At 41.6% G+C, this 25,242-nt stretch overlaps 1 protein-coding gene and 1 pseudogene across 1 annotated transcript; one reads left to right on the top strand and one right to left on the bottom strand.

Annotated features, from left to right (window-relative positions):
* Window positions 1–2,441: 2,441 nt before the first annotated feature.
* Window positions 2,442–23,319, top strand: GPR143 (G protein-coupled receptor 143). Its single transcript, XM_060235111.1, has 8 exons — window positions 2,442–2,985; window positions 5,465–5,574; window positions 8,708–8,802; window positions 9,661–9,753; window positions 11,351–11,460; window positions 14,375–14,483; window positions 15,428–15,545; window positions 22,334–23,319. The coding sequence occupies exons 1-8, from the start codon at window positions 2,742–2,744 to the stop codon at window positions 22,631–22,633; spliced, it is 1,179 nt and encodes a 392-aa protein (XP_060091094.1). The 5' UTR covers window positions 2,442–2,741; the 3' UTR covers window positions 22,634–23,319.
* On the bottom strand, window positions 13,151–13,978 carry LOC132568928 (DNA topoisomerase 2-alpha-like; annotated as a pseudogene).
* Window positions 23,320–25,242: the final 1,923 nt, after the last annotated feature.

Here is a 25,242-nt window from a genome sequence, read left to right as displayed (position 1 = left end):
TCTCTGCTCATGACCTGAGTTCGATTCCGGAGGAAGCTGGATTCAGGTAGCCGGCCCAAGTTTGACTCAGCCTTCCATCCTTCTGAGGTTGGTAAAATGAGTACCCAGATTGCTGGGGGGAAAGTGTAAAAGACTGGGGAAGGCAATGGCAAACCACCCCGTAAAAAGTCTGCCATGAAAACGTTGTGAAAGCAACATCACTCCAGAGTTGGAAATGACTGGTGCTTGCACAGGGGACCATTCCTTTTCCTTTCCTCTATAAATAGTGGACTCTCCTGCACATATTCTCCTGCAATGCCCTTTAGTACTTTGGTTTAGGCTAAAATGGGTTATGCCTTGTTTTGATATATGGACTGTGTTTCCTCTAGTGACATCAGAGCAAAAGGTTCAGTTCCTCTTAGAGGACTCTAAACACACTTATTCTGTTGCTCGATTTCTGGAGGTAGTAGAGAAGCATCAAAGGGAAGTGTTTTCAGAAATGGGGTTTAAATAAGTTTTCTTCTCAGTTTCATTGTTCTGGTCAAGACCTTGGGCTAAGAACAGTGGAAATAAAAGAAGACTGGGCCTTGGGAGTGTATAGAACAGATCGTGTACAAGCTGACTACATCAAAGTTGCCGGGAACCTCCAAGGTGTTGTTTTGAAGTTTTGTAAACATTTTGATTGAGCAGGGACAATCTGTTTATAAATGTCTCTGCTCATGAACCAGCATGAACCTTCACAAACAACATCAAAATTTATAGAAAGTTTGTGCTGATAGCCCTGCTGTGCATTTGACTTTGTGAAGCGTGAGGCAGCCAAAATTTGTCATCAATTTTAGTTCATGAGTTGGTCTGTGTCCATTCCTAATCAATATAAAGGTCTTAGAATCTGCAGGGGAAATTACATTCACAATCATTAGCTATGGCTGACCCAAGGCCATTCCAGCAGCTGCAAGTGGAGGAGTGGGGAATCAAACCCGGTTCTCCAAGATAAGAGTCTGCACTCTTAACCATTACACCAAACTGGAACAGCAATAATGAAAGGAAATATTTTGTTCACTGTGGCTGTATAATCCAGAATTAGAGTTAACATCCCCCCTACTAGGGATCCCTGGCCTTGTGGACATCCTTGGAATTTTGAGAAGAGATAGTGGGTGCTGCAACAAAACGGCATGTGTGGGGAAGAGAACAGTAACACGATGGCTGCCATGAGGGCTGGATCCCATCACAAAATGTTGACACAAAGGTGATGCCTCCTGAGTTCTCCAATAGCATTGAAGAAAGACACACTTTGGGGGGAGGAAGCAACTGAGCATCTGAAACTACACTGGTGGCCATCATGGTACCAATGGGCACCACATTGATGATCATGACTTGCCAGAAAACTTACTGGATGACCTTGTGCCAGTCTGCCAGTCTCTCTCTCTGGGTTGTTGTGAAGATAAAATGGAGGATAGGAGAACCAGGTATGCTTCCTTGAAGGAAGGGCAAGAAACAATGCAGCCCATTTGAAGCTTTTGCTTAGTCATATTTTCATTCTATAGTGCAGGGGTGGCCAACGGTAGCTCTCCAGATGTTTTTTGCCTACAACTCCCATCAGCTCCAGCCAGCATGGCCAATGGCTGGGGCTGATGGGAATTGTAGGCAAAAAAACATCTGGAGAGCTACCGTTGGCCACCCCTGCTATAGTGATAGCATCAGGGCTTTTTTTGTAGGAAAAAACCCAGCAGGGACTCATTTGCATATTGGGCCACACCCCCTTACATCATTGTTTTGCACAGGGCTTTTTTGTAGAAAAAACTAGGCAGGAACTCATTTGCATATGAGGCCACGCCCCTTGGCACCAAGCCAGTTGGAACAGCGTTCCTGCTCAAAAAAAGCCTTGAGTAGCATCTATAATCAGAAACCATGTGGGGAGAGGCAGATTATTGAGTAATAACAAGTGCTGCCCAACAAAGTGGTTCTGGCACAGGAAACAGCTAAGTCATTCACAAACAGCTAAGTCTTCCGCAAACACTACATATGTCTGTACTGTGGCTCAACCTCATGAAAGCAGTATCTATGCCACAGTGGTTTGCATCAGTCAAAATATGCAAAATCAGTGCAAAATTGTGATTTACTATGCCTTAGAGTGTATGGTTAAGGGACAAGCATAGTTTCAGAATTATTAATCCAAATGTAAAGGCTTATCATGGACGTGGAACCTAGGATTCCTTCCTGCTGTCAACAGCATTTGTTAACGGAAGTTAAATCACTGACTACATAGCCTCTGAGACAATTTTAGTGATTCTTGAATAAAAACCTAATTGTTCAGTGAGCACTGGGCTAATTTGTAGTCAATTAAACACAATTTGTAGAACAAGCTTTAAACTGGGGCTGAAAAGTACCCTTCTTCAGAGGATTCCTTCTGTCAGCTTGTCCGTATTTCCCTTTTCATACATCTGCTGTGTAACTGGCAAGTTTTGAGTGAGTAACTGCCAATGCCAGGAGAGCAAGGGAACAAAAGAAACATGGTTAGGATTATGCTCTGTGGTGCTGCTGTGTGCTCTAGTCTAGTGAAGACTCAAAGCCTGAGCTTGGTAGCTCCAGGGGATTTAGCAGCAGCAGCAGCAGCAGCAGCACCACATGATCCAGCCATCCCGTGACTCTCATCACTGTAAGCTAAAGAGAAATATGAAGAAAAAGTCCCAATTCCCTCTTAGGAACCTGAAGAGCTGCTGCTTCATTCCTTCTCTGGCCTTCTATTCCCAGCCAGACTTTCTATGGCCTCCCCTCGATTAGAGACTTTTTGTTGCCCCAACCGGGATGCAGCTACACGACTGGTCTTGACTTTCCAACCTGAGGTCTTCTGTGGGGTTTGCATTGGCAGTGCATCAGCCAGTTTGTTACTTAGCATCCTGCAGCTCCTCCCCAAGAAGGGACAAGGCCCCCGGAAGATGCCTAAAGCCTCCTCTTCTACCACTATCCTCCTCCTCATCTCTGCCTGTGACATGCTTGGCTGTCTAGGTAAGCAAGATTCATGTGCCACACCTGGCCTTCAGCTACGGGGGTGGGGGGGTGGAGTAGCCAGAGGAATATACTGGATTTCTCTGATGGGCTTTTAGTTGAAACCTTTCTGTATTCTGGGTAAAGACTGTTAGGGAATAACCAGCTATTTTGATACTACCTTATTCAGAACTAAGTCCTGCTGGAATCAGTAGGTTTTACTTCTGTAAGATTATTTTATTGAACTCATTCACTTCTCAAAACTATTTGTGACAAGTTTTTACAGGCAATTGATTCTCATGACTTAAAGACCTAAAAGCTAATCGCTCTTGAATCTATAATGTGTAAGTAGATATTGCTACAATTACAGCATTTTATTACTCCTTCTCCCTTCCTTATTCTTTTTACTCTGCTCTTAATATTTGTGTTGTCTCGGAAGGGTATTAGTACAACCTCTTAGTATGAATGGAATTCTCAAGCTCTTCAGCAGCCTAAAAGGATTATTTTGATTCCAGTGAGTTACACACATATTTATCCCAGAGATAGTTGCATTAATTTTTAAAAAAGTATTTTTGAGAACATAGGGAATCTTCACCACCTTTGTACCTGAAGCTTTCATCAGCTTATTAATTTCAATTGTTTGTTTCTTACATTCTTCTACAACACCTTTTCAGCCAAAAGAAACTACTCAGAATAGCAACTAAAATGGTATAGAATGAGAGTATATTGTATAGGTACACTTGTTGGAAAGCTGATCAGAGACAGCCCCTGTTGCATGTGCTCTTTGGTTGGTTCCACACATGCAGGGAACAGAATTGGTATGATTATGATGTAGGCAGAAGAGACTGCAAGTGGGGAATCATGAAATATTTTGTGACACCCGCCCCCCCCCAAAAAAGACTTTCCATGAAAACAGAAAGCAACACACCTACCAAAGCAAACAGTATATCCTTCCTCCCTGATGTGCTAACTTTCTTTTTTGTACAGCTTTAAATGTGAAGAAATACTCAGGATTGCAGTTCCATGTGCTGTCTTAATGCACTCCATTCTACCTCTTCAGCATTCTGTCACCCAATTCTTATCTCTTATGCATGTGTGTACTAGGCCTTAGTGTTAAACTCATGCTTACCTTACACAGTGTGTGGAATGGCTTTTTATTAAGCCACTGAGGGAACAAACACATTCTCTTAAATTTCTCAGAATAGACAGATCTCTCCAAGAGGATGTAATATAGTACTTGGCCTGATCACAAGTACTGAACAGCGTGTCAAAGATTGCTTGGACTGTGGATTGCCTAGCAGTAACCAATAGAGAAATGTTTCTTCTTGTCTGGTTGCTATTTTTCCTTCCCTTTCTCCAAACTTCTAAGATTGACCAGTACCTTGGAAGCTGAATACAAAAGCCTTTTTATAGCCAGATATTATTTCAAATAAGAACATAAGAAAAACCCTGCTGGATCAGACTGGTAGTCTGTCTAGTTCAGCATCCTTTCTCACATACTAGCCTTAGTGCTGGCAGTGCTGATAAAATGTAAATAAAGAGACGGTTCCCCATTTATATGGTGGGGTCATCATTTTAACCACAAAGGGAGTGTCAAATACTTGTCCTTCATAATTTAAAACTTCATAAACATTTAAAATTATGAAAAACATGTGAAGTCTATCTGGATAGTATTTGCTGCTTCTCTTTAAGGGTGTTCAGATCAGCTTTTGCATTTCCTGCCTACAAAACACAGGCTTATATTGGCTAGAATGTACACTGGTTTTCAAGAGAGGTCTATTTATCTTCCTCACATAACACCACACATAGAGAACACAAAACGAATTAAGACAACAGGCAGCATATAGAAAATATAAGGCCCCAGTGCTTCAGCTTTCAGTGCCATATTCAAATATAGGAATTGGTTGTAAGTATTGAGCTTTTAATCCCTGAATTATCTCAATTCATGAATTAAAGTCATAATTTTCTTTCTGGTCAGTCATATGACCAAGACTGCAGCTTGAAGTGGGGACTTGAAAGCAAGCATATGATTCCTGAGCTGTGGGAGCCACATACCCTCCCTTTGACTTCTTCTTGTAAATGTGGCATTGACTTCTCTCATGGGATGCTCTGCTGTTTTTAAGCAAAAAAGAGCTATTATGTTTACTCAGACCATTCATTTCACATTGCGCAGCACAGAAAACTGACACAAGTCTCTGTCTTCCCATAAAATATTTGTGAGAACCTTTGCCCAGTACGGTGGCTTGGACCCTGCTGACGGAAGAATTCACAACATTTTCACCTGCCCTTCCTGCAGTAGCCATCGAGTTTTGCTTCTCAGGAACACAAGACCCCACCTCTCAGAACAGCATGAAGGAGGAATGGAAGATCTGCTGCAGGAGGGAGGAACTGGTGAAAATCACCTCTCATTCTCTCTGTGGAAATCCTCCGTAGGATCCTTGCAGTGTCAAAATAGAATCAGACAGTCATAGCATACTCATACTGATTTTCCCCCCTATAGGTATAATCTTCAGATCAACCGTCTGGTTAGGGTTTCCAGGCTTTGTAGCAAACATATCTGTGATGAATGGCACTGATGTGTGGCCTGCTGCCTTTTGTGTGGGAAGCGCGGTAGGTATCAACATCATCATGTGTCAGAAAGATGAAATGCTACTATGTGCTGCTAATCATGTTTGTGTCCTGTCCCTGATCCATTAAGTTCAAGCAGTGTGCAGTAGAACTGTCTAGCATATATGGTGGGCACAGGTGACCTGAATATGTGGTTAAAGTACAGCGTCCATAAAATCATTCCAAATAAAAATGATTCTGAGCATTATGCTAAAAGCCCTTTCTTAATCAGGACATGAATAATCAGCCAGAGAGTGTCAACACAGTAATTTAGAAGAGTGATGGTCAAACTACATGTTACCAAGATGTTTATAATCAGATCTCCTGGCAGAAGGGAAAGCAGAGCCACAGGGCTTTGCTGAGTCTTGTAAAGGCCTTCTCTATGCAACCACTGTAGCCAGGCTAGAATGGATCTTGCTGTTCGATTGATGAATTAGTGAGACAAATTTTAATTAAGGGGAAAATCTATAGGGCTGTGAATTAAGAACGCACTTGTGAATTTTTGTTACGGTTATTGGACCTCAAAAGAAAGAGGGAAATATTAACAGTGGCCTTTCTTCTATGAATCAACAACAACTTAGATTTTTGTAAAAAAAAAAACGGGGGGGGGGGAGAGGAATCACACAATTAATCAGTGGGTTAAACAGCTGATGACAAACCAAAATGTCTTTAACCAGTTGGCAGCCTTACTTTGCATTTATCCACTTTTTATAAGCAACATTGATTTTTTTTTTTAGATTAAAGAGAAGAAAATTAACATTTAGGGTTGTAAGCAGTGTAATTAAATTGTGGTTGCCAATAATTGGTCATTTGCCATCAGAAATAAGAAGACAAAATATAACATAAAACAGAGAACTAAAGAGCAAGTGCTGAAGAGAAAGCAGGGCCGGGGGGGAGGTTGCAGGTCAATGTAAAAGAGGAAGTATGAAACAAAAATCCAGCTCTTGCAGAGAAAAATGTTAGAACTTGTAAACACAGACATGAGAGATCAGTTATCTAGGATCTAGTTGTAGGGGAAAATGTAAATTATCCACAGATAAATGCCATGGAATTCAGCTTTTTTGAAACCTGTACATTCCAGTTCCCTGTCAGTCTTTTCTCAGGAAAATACACTGCAGAGTTATGTAAACAGTATGATGGTCACTCTTTGCTTTTCATTTTTAGAAAAATCAAATGTCTTTTTATGTGTAAAAATAATTTCTCTTTTACACAAATGTACTGATCCAAATGGGCAAGTTCTGCTTGCGTCTCTCAAAATAGGGTTGCCAACTCAGGATTGAAACATTCCTGGAGATTTGGAGATGGATCTTCGGGAGGGTGGGATTTGGCAAAAGGGGGACTTCAGTGGAATATAATGCCATAGAGTCCTCCCTTGAAAGCAGCCATTCCCCCCCTACCCCATATCTGTAGGCTGCAGGTGAGTTGTAATTCCAGTAGATCTCAAGACCCCACCTGGACATTGGTATCCCCACCCAGCCAAACAAACTAGTCGTACAGGCCTATCCATCCCATTGCATGCACCCAATCTCACAAGTCATGAAGCATTTTTTTAAAATTTCCAGAATGACAAAGACACCATTGCCTGGACCCACTGAAGTGTATCCATTTTCTTCTTTGTGCATTGGCCCTGATGCAGTCTTGATGACTGATCAGGTTGCTTTAGTGAGGAATGCCTCATACTTTGCATTCCCTGTGAAGCTGCTAAGTGGTATGTTTGCGGATGGTTTAACAAAATGATCATTGCAGCTCCGGCTAAGTTATGCATGTACCTTAACATAATTTATGTACCTTAACATAACATTATTTATGTACCTTAACATAACATTACTCTACGAAATAAGGCCTGGTTTACACAGTTACCAGTTAGTCCTGTACTCAAGCTCCTACTTAAGTCCACTTGGTGGAAATTTCTCCCAGGAAAGTGTTCCTAGGATTGTACAGCAAATTTCCTTCTATGGGAGCACCTCTAGCACCACACTGGACTAGGAACATGCTAATCTAAATGTTCAGGCAATTGTTTATAGGTATGGGCACAAACCAGGAAAATAAAGTTCAGTTTGTGGCGTGCCTCGTTTGCGAACCATGGGCCATCACAAACTTTTTTATGTTAGACAAACAAGTTCAGTTTATGATCCATCTTGCCAGGTGACTGGAAAGGGTCTTGAAGCCTCCTGCCCAGTATCTGTTTCTGGTCCTGGGGCTTTCTGCAGAGGCAAAAGTGTTGTTAGCAGCACTCCCCAGAGACACCAGCAGTTGTAACACTCTCTGGAGAGGAGGACTCTGACAGCAGGGGAAGCATCCTTCCCTTCCACATCCAAACTCCTTGTTGCTGCTCCCACCTACAGTACACCCCTCCATGGGCCCTTCCAGCCCAATACCAGAAAGCAGCTATGCCTCCCACCTTTTCCAATCCTAGGAGGCACCTCCAAGAAAGACTCCTTGTGCTCAGGCTGCCATGGGTGGGACATCAAGGTGAGCCACCTTCCAAGGGATCAAAAGGGCTATGTGGAGGGCCCAGGAAGCAGTCACTCACTTGTTGTCAGTAAGATGATTACTATGGATGGCCTACTTTTCTCCCTCATGAAGAATATAGCCTTTCATCTGCTAGGGTGGTGATGGTCAAGGCTCAGGACTCTAGAGTGCAAGGCAGAACTGGGCACTTCACAGCAGACCTCTGGAACAGCCAGTGGGACTCTAGGACAGTCCTGCCACCAGGCTACAAAGTGGTTCTGTTCCACGTACAGGGGATGGATGCAGACCACACAGTGCAAAACATCACTGCTGTGTGATACAGAGAAGCCTGAGGACATGGGCGTTTGGCAGCAACATCGTCCATGGCTATATGGGCATAGATGCTGGCACAACATGCTGGCAGAGGTGGTGTAATATTTATAAACTTACAGCTTTAGTATTTATAGAAGTAGCAACTCAGATAAACAGGTAAATTATATACCCACTTAGACATCAGAGAAGGATAACGGATGGATGGCATAAGAATTTGAGTGGCACTCATGACTTTTGATGTACAGCTCAACATAGTTCATTAAATATACCTGAACAAGCCATTTTGAGGTAAAAAGTAATAATGATGTCATTTCCAGCAGTTGTAACTTGCAGGATATTTTCCCCTTCACAGATGTGGATTCAGCTCTTGTACAGTGCTGGCTTTTGGTGGCTGTTTTGCTATGCCGTAGACTCCTACTTGGTAGTTAGAAGATCAGCAGGACTAAGGTACAAAAATTATGTGATATGTTTTAGAGGAATAAAACAATTGGTTGAAGCTGAATAGTTTCCCCACTGTGCAAAAGGGAGGAGGAAGCCCTGTTAACCTCTCAAAAAAGGCTATGCTAGGAATTATGGGACTCCAAGCACCCAAAAAGCTATGCAGGATGGGACAGCAGTGAAAAGGGTATTTGGATCAAATTGCCCTCTTAACCCAATATGTTCAATATGACACAACCCTTTCAAGTTCAGAAATTCTTAAGAGTTTTTTTGGAGGGAGGGGGTAGTGACTTGGGATGGGGGGGGGGTTGGGGAGGGGAGAGACCACAGCAGGTTTAGTTCCATACAGCCTCCAAAGCAACCATTTTCTCCAGGGGAACTAATCTCTATAGTCTGGAGATCAGTTATTCTGGGAGCTCTCCAGGCCCTACCTGGAAGGCTGGCAACTCTACAGAAGCTCATCTTAGCTTGCAGAAATCAGATATCTCAGATTGACTTTTCTTGTATGTCTGTTGGGCTCAACTGTATCTTCCTGCTGTGTTTTTTTTTTTAAATTTTCTCATGCGAAGGGGGAACAACCATTTGGTTGGCTTTTGATCTGCCTAATTTTATTGCAAAGTGTTTGGTTCTTGGATAATTTCCTCAATGATACTGATGGCAGTAATTTAAATAAAAACAGTGTTGTACAAAGTCAGTTGGAAGATTGAACCGGGACTCCTCACAAAAACCTCCCTCCCCTGAAACTGTAAATTATTTTAAAATAAATCATATTTTTCAAGAGGAGATGTGTGCTTTTTGGAAGAGATTTCTAATATATATATAGCATCATATCCTCAGCATTTTGTTTTCTATGTAATCTATTTCCAGTACAATTGTGTTGTATCACATGATGACATGGGGCTTGGCAATCCTGTTGTGTATAGAGGGAATTGCTATGCTGTATTACCCTTCAGTTTCCAGGTAAGCATACATTTTATTTAGCTTTTATGATTGGCTTATTTAATAAATTATAGGCATATGCCATTTCTTGTGAAGATTGGGCAGTTGTTTGGGTTCAGAAAGTGGCAGCTCAAAGGCACTTTGACCTTTATCACCCACTCTACTGGCTCTCACTGTCCTTGTGCAGGAGCCTATCACAAGAGTTCACAAAGCCCTGTTGAACATGCTCACTTTACACATCTGAAGAACTAAAAGATAAGGAGCATCAGTGGCATCAGCCTCTGGCAGGGAAGAGGGCAGGCAGTCCATCGGCAATTATGACAACTATGACAGTGTCAGGGATGAGGTGATAGTGGAGGAAGCCTCTGACCTTCAGATCCACTACAGCCATCCTTACCTGTCCTCATTGTAGAGCTGACCATGGGTTATGACTTATTAAGAGGTCAGTCACTATTAAGGGCTAGCTCCACTGTCTTGGCTCTTGGTTGGTGTGGAGTCTGTGGAGAAAAAGGATACATACAAAACTCACTGAACTTCTTTGATTAATTTGCACTTGAATTGTCTAGTCAAGCTCCTAAAGACTAAACAACGCACTTCAAGGCAAAAGCAAAATTCACATCCTGTGCTAATGTGGAAAGTACATAACCCTTTCCCCCTGCAAGTGTTGGAAGTGGAGAAATAGCTTTGGAGGATTTGCAGGGCACAGTCAGAGGGCATGAGAATGGCTAAGGCAACTGTTCTCCTGTCCATGGTTCTTCTGCCATAAATGACCTCTTCACCTGCGCATCCTTTGTTATCCCTGAAAATGTCAGACTGAAACCATGTGCTTGCCAAGTTCAATTCTACTTTGGTCAAAACCAACATCTTTTATATCTGTGAAGCTTTGTTCTGTTGCCATAGTGCTGGTATTCATTTTCAGTTACTTTTACAGCCTTCTTCAGATGTTTGTCTACACATTCACTGAACAGTGTGCCCCATTCTTGACAGTCACACAAGGTGCCTGCAGTGCATTTAGCTGCTTCCATATGATCAGGATCCTGGTTTCTGCAGTTTTACTAATGGTGTGGAGAAGGCCATGTTTGTACACACCCAAGGTTTGCTGTTAACATTCAGCTAAATGCATAGGCATCTGGAAGTGGAGCCAGCGAGAGAGTTTCCACTTCCCTCTATTAGCCTTGGTTGAACAGAGACAAAATTCTGAAAAGGTTTATCATACCAAAACATTCTGTTAGGTATAGACACACACTGAGTAAACAGTTTGGGCCTTTAAATAGAAAATGAAACAAATATGATTTTGTTAGAAGTTATTTTCCTTTGATTTGTGACATTTTCATTTTTCCATAATATTATTATTATTATTATTATTAAAAAGACAAATTCTTTACTCAGATGACATGAAAATAAATTTGAAGGGCTGATTTACTCATGGGACAGGTCCCGTCATTTAATCTCTTTCAGAACCACAACTCTCCCTGGAACATGAGTGTCCCTGAATATACTAGCTAGATTATAGGCAGCCGCACACAGTAGCTGTGTAGAAACCACTGAGCATAGTTGAGGTGTGGTAGAAGAAATGGAAGAGAATTCAACATTATTCATTATTCCTTTCTTTCCTCAGTTGTGAAGATGGTTTGGAACATGCAATTCCTCATTATGTTACAACGTATGTTCCATTGGTACTGGTGTTGCTGGCCAACCCAATACTTTTCAGCAGAACGGTGACTGCAGGTAAGATTCTAAATGACAGATTTTACACATACCAATTAACAACAAATATTAAAAGCAGGAGATCACAGTCCCTTTTTGGATATAAAGTTAGAATCCAGTGGCACCTTTAAGACCAACAAAGTTTTATTCAAGGTAAGAGATTTCGTGTGCACACACACTTCCTCAGGTAATTTCTTCTTATAACTTCTGAAGAAGTATGTGTCCACATTAAAGCTCATACCTTAAATAAAACTTGGTTGGTCTTAAAGTTGCCACTGGACTCTAACTTTATTCTGTTGCTTCAGACCAACATGACTATCCACCTGGATCTTTTTGGAGATGTTTGCAAAGCAATACTTGTAACTGGAAGAAAGAGATGCACTGAAAAATGAGGACTTTAAATCTGATGTGGCTCATGAATAATAATAAATAGTATGGTTCAATAATAATAATAATATGGTTCAAAAAAACAAATGAATTAAAACAAAACATTCCTTCCTTAACTCCCTTCTCCCAACAGTCAAAATATAAAAGATGCAAAATAGTAGCAGGAGCATTATCTTTTATGGGAGCGCAAATCTGATGGAGTTCCTAGAGATTGTGCTGGGCTGGGTTGGACCAAGCAAGCCCTGTCTACATGTCTGTAGAGAAACACTAGGATGAGAGAGAATGACGAGGCTTGAGAAGAGGCAGGCAGGTTATTGGACATTGGTGGTGAGACAAAAGCATCATGGGCTGCTTAGTAAGAAGAAGCAACAATGATGAGATGCGTTTTCAATGCAAGCTTTGGGTTAGAAACACTAGCTGTTTGTAAAGATTCAGAGTTCAAAACTATGATCTCATCTCTCTGCCCACTTGCTATCTTTTTTGGTCACCTGTTGTAATTTTGAAAGGATGCATGCTTGGTTTGAATTCAGGTTTCAAGTGTGTATTATTAAGCAAAACATACAGATTTGCTGCAGTCAATTTAGAAGGATTTAACAGGATAATTTGGGGATGTCAAGTTCAGATGTGTTTCTTACAGGTTACAGATCTGATCTAATGTTCTGCTAGTTTTTTGGGGACAGGTCATTATATACTGGGAAAATATCAGTTATCAATTAGAAATGAATACTATGCTGATTGGGGAAGGCAATGTCAAGCTACCCTGTAAAAAAGGTCTGCCATGAAAATGTCGCAAAATGACTGGTGCTTGCACAGGACCAAAAACCCTTTACGTTTACTGTGATTGTGTGTGGAACATACTGAAATCCAATAGCAACTGTAGATATAATCCTTAGAAAAGCCCTGTTTTGGTAAGAAAACAAACAAACACTGGTCCCAAGATAGCTCCTCCTCTTCCCTGGGAACAAACTCCTCAGATTTGAGAGTGAGAGGAAATGGTTTCCCTTTATGGAGTCAAATGGTCAGTATGGCGATAATCATTTAATCATCTGCCAGGACGAAGCAAGATAGATCACTTTTGGGATTGCCTGAGCTAGGACCATAAAAGTTGAGGTAATGCATCATTATAATTGGATATAGATGCAAGGCATTTCTGGCTAGGTCAGAAGGAAACCCTTCCAACTGAGAAAGAGTTAACAGCACACTGTGTAAAAGTGTACAGACTAAGGACCAGGAGAAATTGAATGAGACTATGTAACCTTGGCCAGTCACTATTTCAGACCACAGTCCTAAGGATACTTTCCTAGGACTAAGCCCTACTGAATAATATTACTTCCAGACAGATCTGCTTAGGATTGCTTCCTCAGTCTACCCAATAGAATTGCTGCAAGGATAAAATATCTACGTAACTACGGAATCCTTTGACTGGTAGCCTCTTTCCATTCAAGAAGACTGACATCTTTAACAGCTCCTGACACATTATAGGCTCTACGAGCAATGAGGGCCACAATGTCCTTGTCCAAGATGGACATTTTAAACTTTACTGGATTGGGGTTGGAAAGTGATGCATGTAAAATCTTCCTCTTCAAAGAATTTCAGTGTCATCTGCCTTACTCATGTTGTCAGTCCATGTCTACTTAAAGAGCTCCTAATATTTTTAAATGCATTTTCCACTGTAAATTTGGCACTTAAGATGTTGCAGAGTTTAGCTCCATAACCATTTCATCCACCTATGATTTTTTTCTCATCATCATCTTAGTTGCTGGATGTTAAAAGCTGCCTGAAAATCAGAGCTGGCACATAGACTTTCTCCACTTGGTGTTCTAAGACAGGAATCCCTTTTCCATTGTTCCACACAGAGATCATGCAATTTTCCAGATCAATTGTAATTTTGATACATGACATGCTCTTATCTCTCTGCTCGTTATCAGCAGCATTGACTAGGATTTCATCAAAAATTTTACAGAGACCAGGTACAAACATAGCATCACTGAAGTTCCATCCTACAACTTCATCAAAGACCTTCATCTGATGTGTCACTTGTTCTACAGAGCCAATGTATGTATCAGGCTGCAGCAATATATGCTCCAGCTGTGTTTTCTTCTGGTAGATCTTTTCAACAGACAGTCTTTTGGCATCCTTATTCTTGATCTTAGCCACTGGCTTAAGTGGGGACAAGCAAACATCAAGATTCACGATGGGCTTGTGAGGAGAGCAAGTGGAGGAACAGAAGGTCCCATGAGAGGAACTGACGTGATGAGGAAGAAAGGAAGAAAATAAGGTCACAAAACAGGAGCTGAGGTAAAGGAAGTGGACCCTGTCATCAGCTGCACCACCAACAGCCTTTCCAAGCTGGATTCAACCCACCAGCTAATAAAGAAACCATGGTAGGAGGAGGAGAAAAAGAGGGTAAAATGGAGGAGCCCATGTACACCACCTTGAGTTCCTTGAAGGCAAGATGGCATAAAATAAGATATAGACATGTAAGATTTAAAAACCTCTGCCTATTCTATAACTAACATGACCAATGTATTTTCTTTCTGCTTACCAGTTGCTTCTTTATTGAAGGGAAGACAAGGCATCTATACAGAGAATGAAAGACGCCTGGGGACGGAGATCAAAGTCCGCTTTTTCAAAATTATGCTAGTCTTTGTCATTTGGTAAGACAAACCTTTCCTCATTTCTTAGCTAGATTGTATAGAATCTCAAATCCATTCCTTGGTTTTGCATCAGATCCACATTTATTGGTGAATAGATGCTGCAGTGATGTGTGTGTGTTTTGCTTATAAATGGAATAGTTACTTACTTATAATTTTCTTTCTTATGTAACGTATAACATGGAATCCCCCCCTTTATATCTATATCAGTGTATGACCTGGATACGAATAAATTTGAATTAAACTGCCTTCCTACAGTAGAAGAGAATGACTTATTGTCTTTAGATTTGGGTTGCCAGGTCCGAATCAAGAAATATCTGGAGCCAGGATACTTTGGGGGTGGAGCCAAGAGAAAGGTTGTGACAAGCATGCTTGAACTCTGAAGGGAGTTCTGGCTATCGCATGTAAAAGAGACCACATGCCTTTTAAATTCCTTCCCTTCATTTGGAAATAATGGATAGGGGCCCTTTCTTTTTGGGCTTATAGAATTGGACCCCCTGGTCCAATCTTTTTGAAACTTGGGCATTATTTTGAGGGAACACACTGGATGTTATGTCTCTGCCTCAAAAGACAAGCCCCCCGGAGCCCCAGATACTCATAGATCAATTCTCCATTATACCATAATGGAATCAGTCTCCATAGAATATAATGGAGAGCCCAGCAGACATTTCCCCCTCTCTACCACTTTCTGATAACCCTGAAGTGGGGGGGAGGGCCTCCAAACTAGGGTATCCCCTGCCCCCCACTGGGGATTGGCAACCCTACTTTAGATCTTACAAAGGAATCTAATGCAATGGAACTCATATTTGCAGAGATTAGTTTTATGATGCTGACCATGAAATTTAAAGTTAAAGAAAATGCAATTATCATGTTTTTTGCCAACAAGTAAAAATCGTGCTTTAAAAAACATAAAATAATCTACCTCCCTACCTTGATACCCATAACAGCTGGTCATCAAACATTATCAACGAGAGCCTTCTGTTTTACCTGGAAATGCAACCTGATATTAATGGAAGCCCCTTGAAAAGTATCCGAAACGCTGCACTGATCACGTGGATTATAATGGTAAGTACTAGCAATCTGATTTTTAAAAGTGCTGCATAAACTATTGACATTGATAATATCACCTTAAACCAACAGCATGTTTAAATCTTCCTCCATATGATAGGTATTATCAGAGCTCTTTGAATTTTTGATTGTACAAAAGAGAAGATTTGAGGATCTGTATGGTGCACTATGGGTTTGCTGGACAAAAGGAAAGCTCAGGCAGTTGATGGCTGAACTGTTCCAGTGTCACAGAGGCATGAGAGTCTTCTGCTGCTGTTAGCTGACTTGTTTGGAGCATGACAGGACATACAGGAAGGAGTGGGAGAGAAAGGAGGTAGAAGCAGGGCTTTCTTTGTTGAAAAAGCCCAGCAGGAACTCATTTGCATTTTAGGCCACACCCCCTGACATCACCATTGTTTCACATAGGGCTTTTTGCAGGAAAAGCTCAGAGAGACCTCATTTGCATATTAGGCCACACCCCCTGGAACCAAGCCAGCCAGAACTGCGTTCCTGTGTGTTCCTGCTCAAAAAAAGCCCTGGGTAGAAGTATAGTTGTAGAACTATCTCTCCCAGTATGCCCTTGTGCGCCAACAGTGATCCTCAGGTTACCACCTACTGGCTGTAAATGATTTTCTGTAGAAGCTCCCAGATGAGTTGTTGGGGATGCCAACTAGATGCTTTTAGGAGGCCATTTTATTCCCTGCGGCTTTTAATGTAGTACAGGTTACAGGCATTTTGGATGGAAGGGTGGGGTATAAATATCATAGCACATAAAATTAATATAAATTAATTTAAATAAACAATAAATAAGCAATAAATAGGAAATTAGGAAGCAGGGTCTGAGAAAGCATAAGCCAAGAGAAAGATGGCTTAAGGCAGGGAGTGGGAGTCTCTTTCTTTTCCTACCTTATGAGGGGGAAGCATGTGGAAAGAAAGACAAAATTGTCAGAGCAGTCCATGAGGAGCATCTGCTGAGAGCAGGAAACATTTCCCCCTGAGAGCAGGAAACACAATGTTCTAAAATAATTATCCCCAAAATTTGGCAGCAGACCAGTACTTTTTGCTATCAGAAGCCGGTTTAAATGTCATACATTGTATATATGCAGCACCTCATTGATGTTTAATTCTTATTGAAATCACCACTGAGTTTGGACCAAATTAGTCCAATCCAGGCCTCAGATTCAGTGGGAGCTCACAGGAGCAAAGCTCCTGAACCTTTATGAGAGTTCCACCTCCTTGCCCATTGAATAGTATTGCAGCTGGAAAACAATCCCTGGATGAGCTCCACCACCTATTTTTCTACAAAACGACCCCTGGTCCCATCTATCCCTCTCCCTGGAGTTGTAGCATTTCTCTCTTCTGCATTATAGCAACTGTCATCCTTATCACCTCTAGTGCTGCTTTCCTGTCATCTGCTTCCTACTCTTTCTTCCACTATCTCTTCCTTCTTACCGCACAATAGACCTTCCATTACTTTCTTTGCTTCACACATTATCTCCTGTCTGTACACCTGATGTCACTAGTTTCTTTCCATTGTTGTGTGTTATCTCTACTCAACACTCCTATCTGTTCTCTCATGTTTCTTATAGGCTTCCCTCCCCACTGTCCTGTTTTCAAATTTCCTCCCTAGCACTGTATTTATCATCAACTCAGTGATGTGCCTCTGCTTGAAACCTATGCTACAATCCTTTTGCCATCCTATAGTAGCAATTACACTTTATCAAAATGTGGACAGTACTAGATAGTACTGGAGTCAGCTTGGGCTGCATCATCAAATTAAATACTTTTGTTTGTATTTCAACTGTAATACATAAGATCTAGCATGGCCATAATTCTTGCATACTCTGTCATTCCTGCATGCATAGGCCTATATCTGCTGTCCTCTGCTGATCTTTCACTTGGTTCAAAGATTTACATCTGTTATCATCACCCTGTTCTCATTCCTTTCTGATCTTCCACAGCTGTCTGGTGTTTTCTCTGTGAAACACTCAATTCATTCCTGAGGCTGTCCTTGCTGCACTGATGCCAGGGCTCAGGGACAACTCTGGGCAGTGTTTTTGGCCCAGGAGAAAGGCAGCAGATTGCATATTGTAATATATGTCTTTTTAAATAGGCACTCATCTCCTTCCATGTCTTTCCAGTTTGTTATTTTAATATCTGAGTGTTCTAATCTCATAATAAACATATGTCCAACTGGTGCCTAACTCATTCCTTTCTCAGTGATGTAGCACTGACTGCTGCTTAAGATAACCAAGTTAAAACTGCATGTCTAAAAACAAGATATTCTTGGGTGTGCAATGGCAGCCATTATATCTTCTTAGTTTTTCCTGGTAGAGCGTAAATTTCCTAATTCATCTTCCTGTCTTTTCCATATGACTTTGCTTGGTTTACACCCTGGAGGCTAAAGCAGCTCACAATGAGGAAATACTTCAAGGGTGTCCTGGGGCCTTTTATATTGTCACTTAAATCACAAAGTTGTGCTTGCTTGGTGGTGGTTCTGCCAGCATGTTTCCTATGAGGACACAGCTGTGAGTCATGGACTAAGAATCAAGCAAGCCTCTGACTAAGCACAAATACCTGAAAGAAGGAGAGGCAGATGTTCAACCTTGACCTTACTTATCCAGCACAGATCATTTTTTGTGTTTGTGGATAAAACTTTGTTTTGTCTGCTGATAAATCAAAGGGCATGTCCTCTGCATTGTAACCCAGTTTCCATATTGACTATACAGGAACTGACTTTACTTCTGGTTTGGTACTTTAGCAGAAATGTAACTTCCAAAATATCCTGCATTGAACAAGGAAGAGACAGGAATATGCAGTAGAATTCCAAAACCTGAGCATTCAGATTCCACTGCCAAAGGCTTGCAAGATAGAGAATGACTAACTGGTATTCTCCTTCCCTATCTAAAAAGCTCAGAACACAGAGATTCCAGCACCTTTACTTTTTAGGGTAATTTCCAGTAACTAATGGTATCTTTTGGGGACCCAAGAAAAAGATTCTACTTCCTCTGGCACATTAGCTAGCTCTTTCCTCAAGTTAGCTCAGGGATTCAGCCTATAACCCTTAGCAGCCAGTGCAGTATAACAAGGGTGATAGACCAACACATCTGCCCATTAGGACTTTTTACTGTGCAGGGATAATAAAAATTGTGTCCTGGGCCCAAGATGCATGATGCAGCAACCTTGCTGAGCCTAGGCAGGTATTAGCCTTGGAGAGGAAACCTTTGGGAAACATTACATATGCCACCTTGAGCTTTGTGGGAATATGCAAATCTTGGGGGAAAACCTACAGGAGATGAAATGTCTCTGGTTCGGGAGGACTCGTCTCAAAGAGATGAAGGGTTGCCTGCTATTTTTCTACCGGGTAATGGACCTGAGTTGTCCACTGTGAAGGTGACAAACAGTATGGACTGTCTGCCAGAGTCTCGAGGCGGCAGGAGGAAGGTGGCGGGCCTAGCTCGCCTGGGAAATTATAGATGTTTGTATGCAAACGCTAGAAGTGTTCGAAGTAAAATTGGTGAATTGGAATGTTTAGTGTTGGGAGAAAACATAGACATTGTAGGCATTTCAGAAACTTGGTGGAATGAGGAGAATCAGTGGGACACGGTGATTCCTGGATATAAGCTATATCGGAAGGATAGGGAGGGAAGGGTTGGAGGTGGGGTCTAGTAAGACTGAGGTCAGAGAATTAGATTCACTTTTAGAAATGCTTTGGGTTGAAATAGAGGGCCCAAAAGGAAATTTAACTATGGGAGTTTGTTATCGCCCACCAAATCAAAAGAGAGAGGACGATTATAATATGATGGAAGGCTTAAAGATAGCGGCTAAACGTAAAAACTGTGTTGTAATAGGTGATTTTAACTACCCGCAGATTGATTGGCTCAATATGTGTTCTGGTCGAAAGAGATTGAGTTTCTTGATGCTCTCAATGACTGTGCTATGGAGCAGATGGTTTCAGAACCTACCAGGGGTGGGGCGATCCTGGATTTGGTCCTAAGTAATGCCCAAGACTTGGTGAGAGATGTAAAAGTGATTGCGCCACTTGGGAGCAGTGACCATAATGTTATTGATTTCACCGTTTGTATAAATAGGGAGCTGTCCAAAAAGACCGCCACAACCATGTTTAACTTTAAAAGGGGTAAATACACTGAGATGAGGAGGCATGTGAGGAGGAAACTGAAAGGAAAGGTACATACGGTCAAAACCCTTGGGGAAGCTTGGATGCTATTTAAAACTATAATCCTAGAAGCTCAGATAAAATACATACCACAAGTTAGGAAAGGCACAAACAGGCATAAGAAAAGGCCTGCGTGGTTAACAAACAAAGTAATGGAAGCTGTAAAAGGTAAGGACTCCTTTAAGCGGTGGAAAACCAGTCGAAGTGAGATTAGTAAAAGGGAACACAGGCTGTGGCAAATCAAATGCAAGACTGTGATCAGGCAGGCAAAAAGGGACTATGAGGAGCATATTGCAAAAAACATAAAGACCAACAATAAAACTTTCTTCAAATATATTAGAAGCAGGAAACCAGCCAGGGAGGCAGTGGGGCCCTTGGATGACCATGGGGTAAAAGGATTACTGAAGGAGGATAGGGAAATGGCTGAGAAGCTAAATGAATTTTTTTGCCTCCGTCTTCACTGTGGAAGACGAGAACTTTTTGCCCGCCCCAGAACCACTAATTTTGGAAGGGGTGTTGAAAGACCTGAGTCAGACTGAGGTGACAAAAGAGGAGGTCCTACAACTGATAGACAAATTAAAAACTAATAAGTCACCGGGTCCGGATGGCATACATCCGAGAGTTCTGAAAGAACTCAAAGTTGAACTTGTGGATCTTCTAACAAAAATCTGTAATCTTTCATTGAAATCTGCCTCCGTTCCTGAGGACTGGAAGGTAGCAAATGTCACCCCCATCTTTAAAAAGGGTTCCAGAGGAGATCCGGGAAATTACAGGCCAGTCAGTCTGACTTCAATACCGGGAAAGTTGGTGGAAACCATTATCAAGGACAGAATGAGTAGGCACATTGATGAACACGGGTTATTGAGGAAGACTCAGCATGGGTTCTGCAAGGGAAGATCTTGCCTCACTAACCTGTTACATTTCTTTGAGGGGGTGAACAAACATGTGGACAAAGGAGACTCGATAGATGTTGTTTACCTTGACTTCCAGAAAGCTTTTGATAAAGTTCCTCATCAAAGGCTCCTTAGAAAGCTTGAGAGTCATGGAGTAAAAGGACAGGTCCTCTTGTGGATCAAAAACTGGCTGAGTAATAGGAAGCAGAGAGTGAGTATAAATGGGCAGTCTTCGCAGTGGAGGACGGTAAGCAGTGGGGTGCCGCAGGGCTCGGTACTGGGTCCCATGCTCTTTAACTTGTTCATAAATGATTTAGAGTTGGGAGTGAGCAGTGAAGTGGCCAAGTTTGTGGATGACACTAAATTGTTCAGGGTGGTGTGAACCAGAGAGGATTGTGAGGAACTCCAAAGGGATCTGTTGAGGCTGGGTGAGTGGGCAGCAACGTGGCAGATGCGGTTCAATGTGGCCAAGTGCAAAGTAATGCACATTGGGGCCAAGAATCCCAGCTACAAATACAAGTTGATGGGGTGTGAACTGGCAGAGACGGACCAAGAGAGAGATCTTGGGGTCGTGGTAGATAATTCACTGAAAATGTCAAGACAGTGTGCGTTTGCAATAAAAAAGGCCAACGCCATGCTGGGAATTATTAGGAAGGGAATTGAAAACAAATCAGCCAGTATCATAATGCCCCTGTATAAATCGATGGTGCGGTCTCATTTGGAGTACTGTGTGCAGTTCTGGTCGCCACACCTCAAAAAGGATATTATAGCATTGGAGAAAGTCCAGAGAAGGGCAACTAGAATGATTAAAGGGCTGGAGCACTTTCCCTATGAAGAAAGGTTGAAACGCTTGGGACTCTTTAGCTTGGAGAAACGTCGACTGCGGGGTGACATGATAGAGGTTTACAAGATAATGCATGGGATGGAGAAAGTAGAGAAAGAAGTACTTTTCTCCCTTTCTCACAATACAAGAACTCGTGGGCATTCGATGAAATTGCTGAGCAGACAGGTTAAAACGGATAAAAGGAAGTACTTCTTCACCCAAAGGGTGATTAACATGTGGAATTCACTGCCACAGGAGGTGGCGGCGGCCACAAGTATAGCCACCTTCAAGAGGGGTTTAGATAAAAATATGGAGCAGAGGTCCATCAATGGCTATTAGCCACAGTGTATGTGTGTATATAAAATTTTTGGCCACTGTGTGACACAGAGTGTTGGACTGGATGGGCCGTTGGCCTGATCTGACATGGCTTCTCTTATGTTCTTATGCAGCATACAAATGTGATAAATATGATACCACACCTTTATCTATTATTTGTGCTTGCTTTGAGGTCCTGCTTCTTCCTCCTGTATAAGGACATATGGAAGTTTCATGGGGATGAAAACTAACACCACGGAATCAAGTTATATCAATGACTTAAAAAAAACCAGGTCATCCGAGACAATTTTCAGCAGTTATTTAGAATGTAATGTTGCAACAGCAGAAAATTCTAGAAGTCTGCTACCACATAATCATAGCACTCTCATAGCAGCGTAACAACTGTGCCATGGCTTAGCTTGTACCATTTTTTGCCATGTTCTGTATTTTACCTGTGTTCCTATATACTTCATGTGAATACAAAAGTGAATTTTTCTTTAGGAGGAAAGTCACTACCTGAATCTCCCCTGAAGTTTGCAACCATATTGATTTGCCTTCCCTACCCAAGATAAATATCTTCCTGTTATCTATCATCTAGGGAGTACTGAATCCAATGCAAGGCTTCCTCTTCACTCTGGCTTTCTATGGATGGACTGGGTGGAAAGTGGACCTGCCATGGCGAAAAAGTGAAATACCCTGGGAGTCCCTGTCTACCTCCAATGCAGCTGAAAATGCCTATGCATTGCCCGGTGGGAACTCAGTAAATTTCCATGATTCAAAGAAAGCAGCTGTTGCACCCAATCATCAAGCGGATGAGACTTTAAGCATGCTGTCTGAAGGAAACCTTGCCAGTGATGATAGGCTAACTAGGAACTCTCCAGTCTACCAAGGCTGGTAATTTGCACAACCATAGGCCTAGTTCACACATTCATACTCCTCACGTGATGTGAATAGGCCAGCAGAGATAGAAATGTACCGTATAATGGTACTATATCTGGTTAAAATAAATGTTTTTCAAGATTCAGTTCACATAGTCAGCTGCCAGTCATCAAGTGTATAGCACTCCAGCACAGAGACGAAAGTAAATATGTGATCCCGGCCACAAAGGAAACCTTTTTCGTTTTCCTGTTCTCTTACCTCACTATATCACTCTATTTCCAGTCCTTTTTCTATACCTCTAGATGTTCTTCTTGAAGAGGGAGAAAAAAATATTTAAAATGTCTGTGGGAACAAAAACAAAACACAACATTAATTTACAAAAGAAAGTCAGTGTTCTTGGGATTTACTGGAGGGTTCTTGTGATACATAAAAATTATTAGTATATTAGACTTTGGTTTAACTTCTAGTGTAGCCTGTATGTCTAGTAGAACATAATTTTGTTTAGCACACACATTATTGTGGGATCATCTAATTCTAGTGACTTTGATTAGAAACGTATATAATGACTTGCAATTTGTTATATAGTCTTCCTCTTGTGGTATATGAAGAGCTTGATTTGTTGGAGTCATCTTATACTTCCCTTGGGCTTTAGTTTATTTAGTAACTCATATTTATTTTAATAAACACTATGGGCACCTTTTGGTACTTTTGCCTCTGGAATGATTTGTATAGAGGAATACACATATGAAGAGTAACACATCTTTTAAAAATGCCATTTGCCATAAGAGGCAAAAAAGGAACCTTCAACCTTACACAGGCAAAACTACTCTGGTTTCTAGTCTTTCTGGGTAAAAACAGGGCAAGGAACATCACTATTGGGCCCTTCTTCCAAATTCCCTCAAGTTCAGTAAACATTGAAGATAAAGTGGACGTTTTTGGTATAATGTATATATTATATTGGCATTAGTCAATCACATGGATTCTTCTCAAAAAGATCTTGAGCAGGAGCCTGCTGATATGACATATTCTCCTCATATGCTTTTTTCACTGATCACTGCTTGTTTGCTGCTTCCTGGATTGGAAAGACAGCACAACTGGAAAAGAGCTGTATAAAGAGTCACTCATAATGAAAAATAGCGGTATGTTTATTTTAATAAATGATTTCATAAAACTTTTTTGAGTTGTTGTTCTTTGTAGTTTCATTCCTTGTTTTGTTTTGTCTCACAGCATCCCTCAGGAACTGTGCAACAGGGAATACAGATTAGTCCTACAGAAACTGTTCTCCTGGCTTGAGTCATATTGGACTATAATGTAAATATATATTCATAGTTAATCATGCCATTTTTGTGAAGATACAGCAATGGACCAATTTTTATTTTAGAAGTATTTGTGCACTCCTATGCTTTTCCCAAAGAGTTCTGAGCAGCATATATGAGGATTTGTCTCAATTTAGCCTCACAATAACTATGTGAGGTAAGTTAGTGTGAGAAAATAGCTGGTCCAAAGTTTTATGACTGAGTAGGAGTCTGAAGCCAGGTCTTCTCAGTCTGACACTCCACTGCTCCAAAACAATCATTCTCTTTGGCTGCAATTAAATAATGCACTTTCAATCCACTTTCAAACTGGATTTTGCCAGTTCACATACTAAAATCCAGTTTGAAAGTGCATTATTCAGTGTGTGTGATTGCAGCCTTAGAGTTTCTAGGACTTAGCCTTTAAATCAGGGGTCCTCAAACTACGGCCCGCGGGCCAGATGCGGCCCGCTGAGGACGTTTATGCGGCCCGCCGGGTTATGGCAAAATCAGACCGGAAGTGACGTTCGACCTAAACTCGCGTTAGCAACGCCCACTTCCGGCACTGGGCTGAGGCGGCGGAGACAGAGTGTGAGGCGATACCGAGGTGAGGTGAGTTCCCAGGCCGGGGTGTGTGGTGTGGGGAAGGGAGAGAGATGCAGAAGACGGAGAACTGACGGCCCGCGGCCTTGTACAGTAATGGCAGTCCGGCCCTCCAACAGTCTGAGGGACAGTGAACTGCCCCCCTATTTAAAAAGTTTGAGGACCCCTGCTTTAAATCATCCTTCAACGCCAAGTCTTAGTTGTCATTCCTGTGAGGAAACAACAAAGTGATCAGCATAGCAGCAGCTGACAGATTGACCTATGATCCAGGAGGCTGTAATTCAAGTCCCATCAAACAAATTTACTAAGTGGCCTTAAAAAGCCACTTAGCCACAGCTCACTATCTGAAATATGATGATAATACTGGCTTAATTTATAGAATTATTGTAAGAGGTCCACAAGAAGAGAATGCATATTTTAAGTATTCAGATATTATACATGTGCTATTTATTAACTGACCTCTGTGCTAGAAGTCCATTTTGCTTTGCTATTAGATGACCAAAAGTGAAACACATTTGAATATTGCTCTTTGTATATAAGTGCTTCATCTTCCACTCTCATCCCCCAGTTGTTACAAAGTCAGTGTACAGAACTAGATTTTTGACCTGTTAGTTTACAATACAGTATTGGCATATTCAGGTCTGGTTACAGGGTGCTTAAACATCTTTTGGAAGGTTGTATTAAGGCATCTCATATCAACCTTTGACGTTCTGTGCAATTGGGACCCATTTGC

This window comes from Heteronotia binoei, chromosome 3 (genome assembly GCF_032191835.1).
Source record: "Heteronotia binoei isolate CCM8104 ecotype False Entrance Well chromosome 3, APGP_CSIRO_Hbin_v1, whole genome shotgun sequence".
In the NCBI taxonomy this organism is placed as follows: domain Eukaryota; kingdom Metazoa; phylum Chordata; class Lepidosauria; order Squamata; family Gekkonidae; genus Heteronotia; species Heteronotia binoei.
Note: the sequence above shows the minus strand (reverse complement) of the source record. Positions and strands in the feature narration are given on the sequence as shown.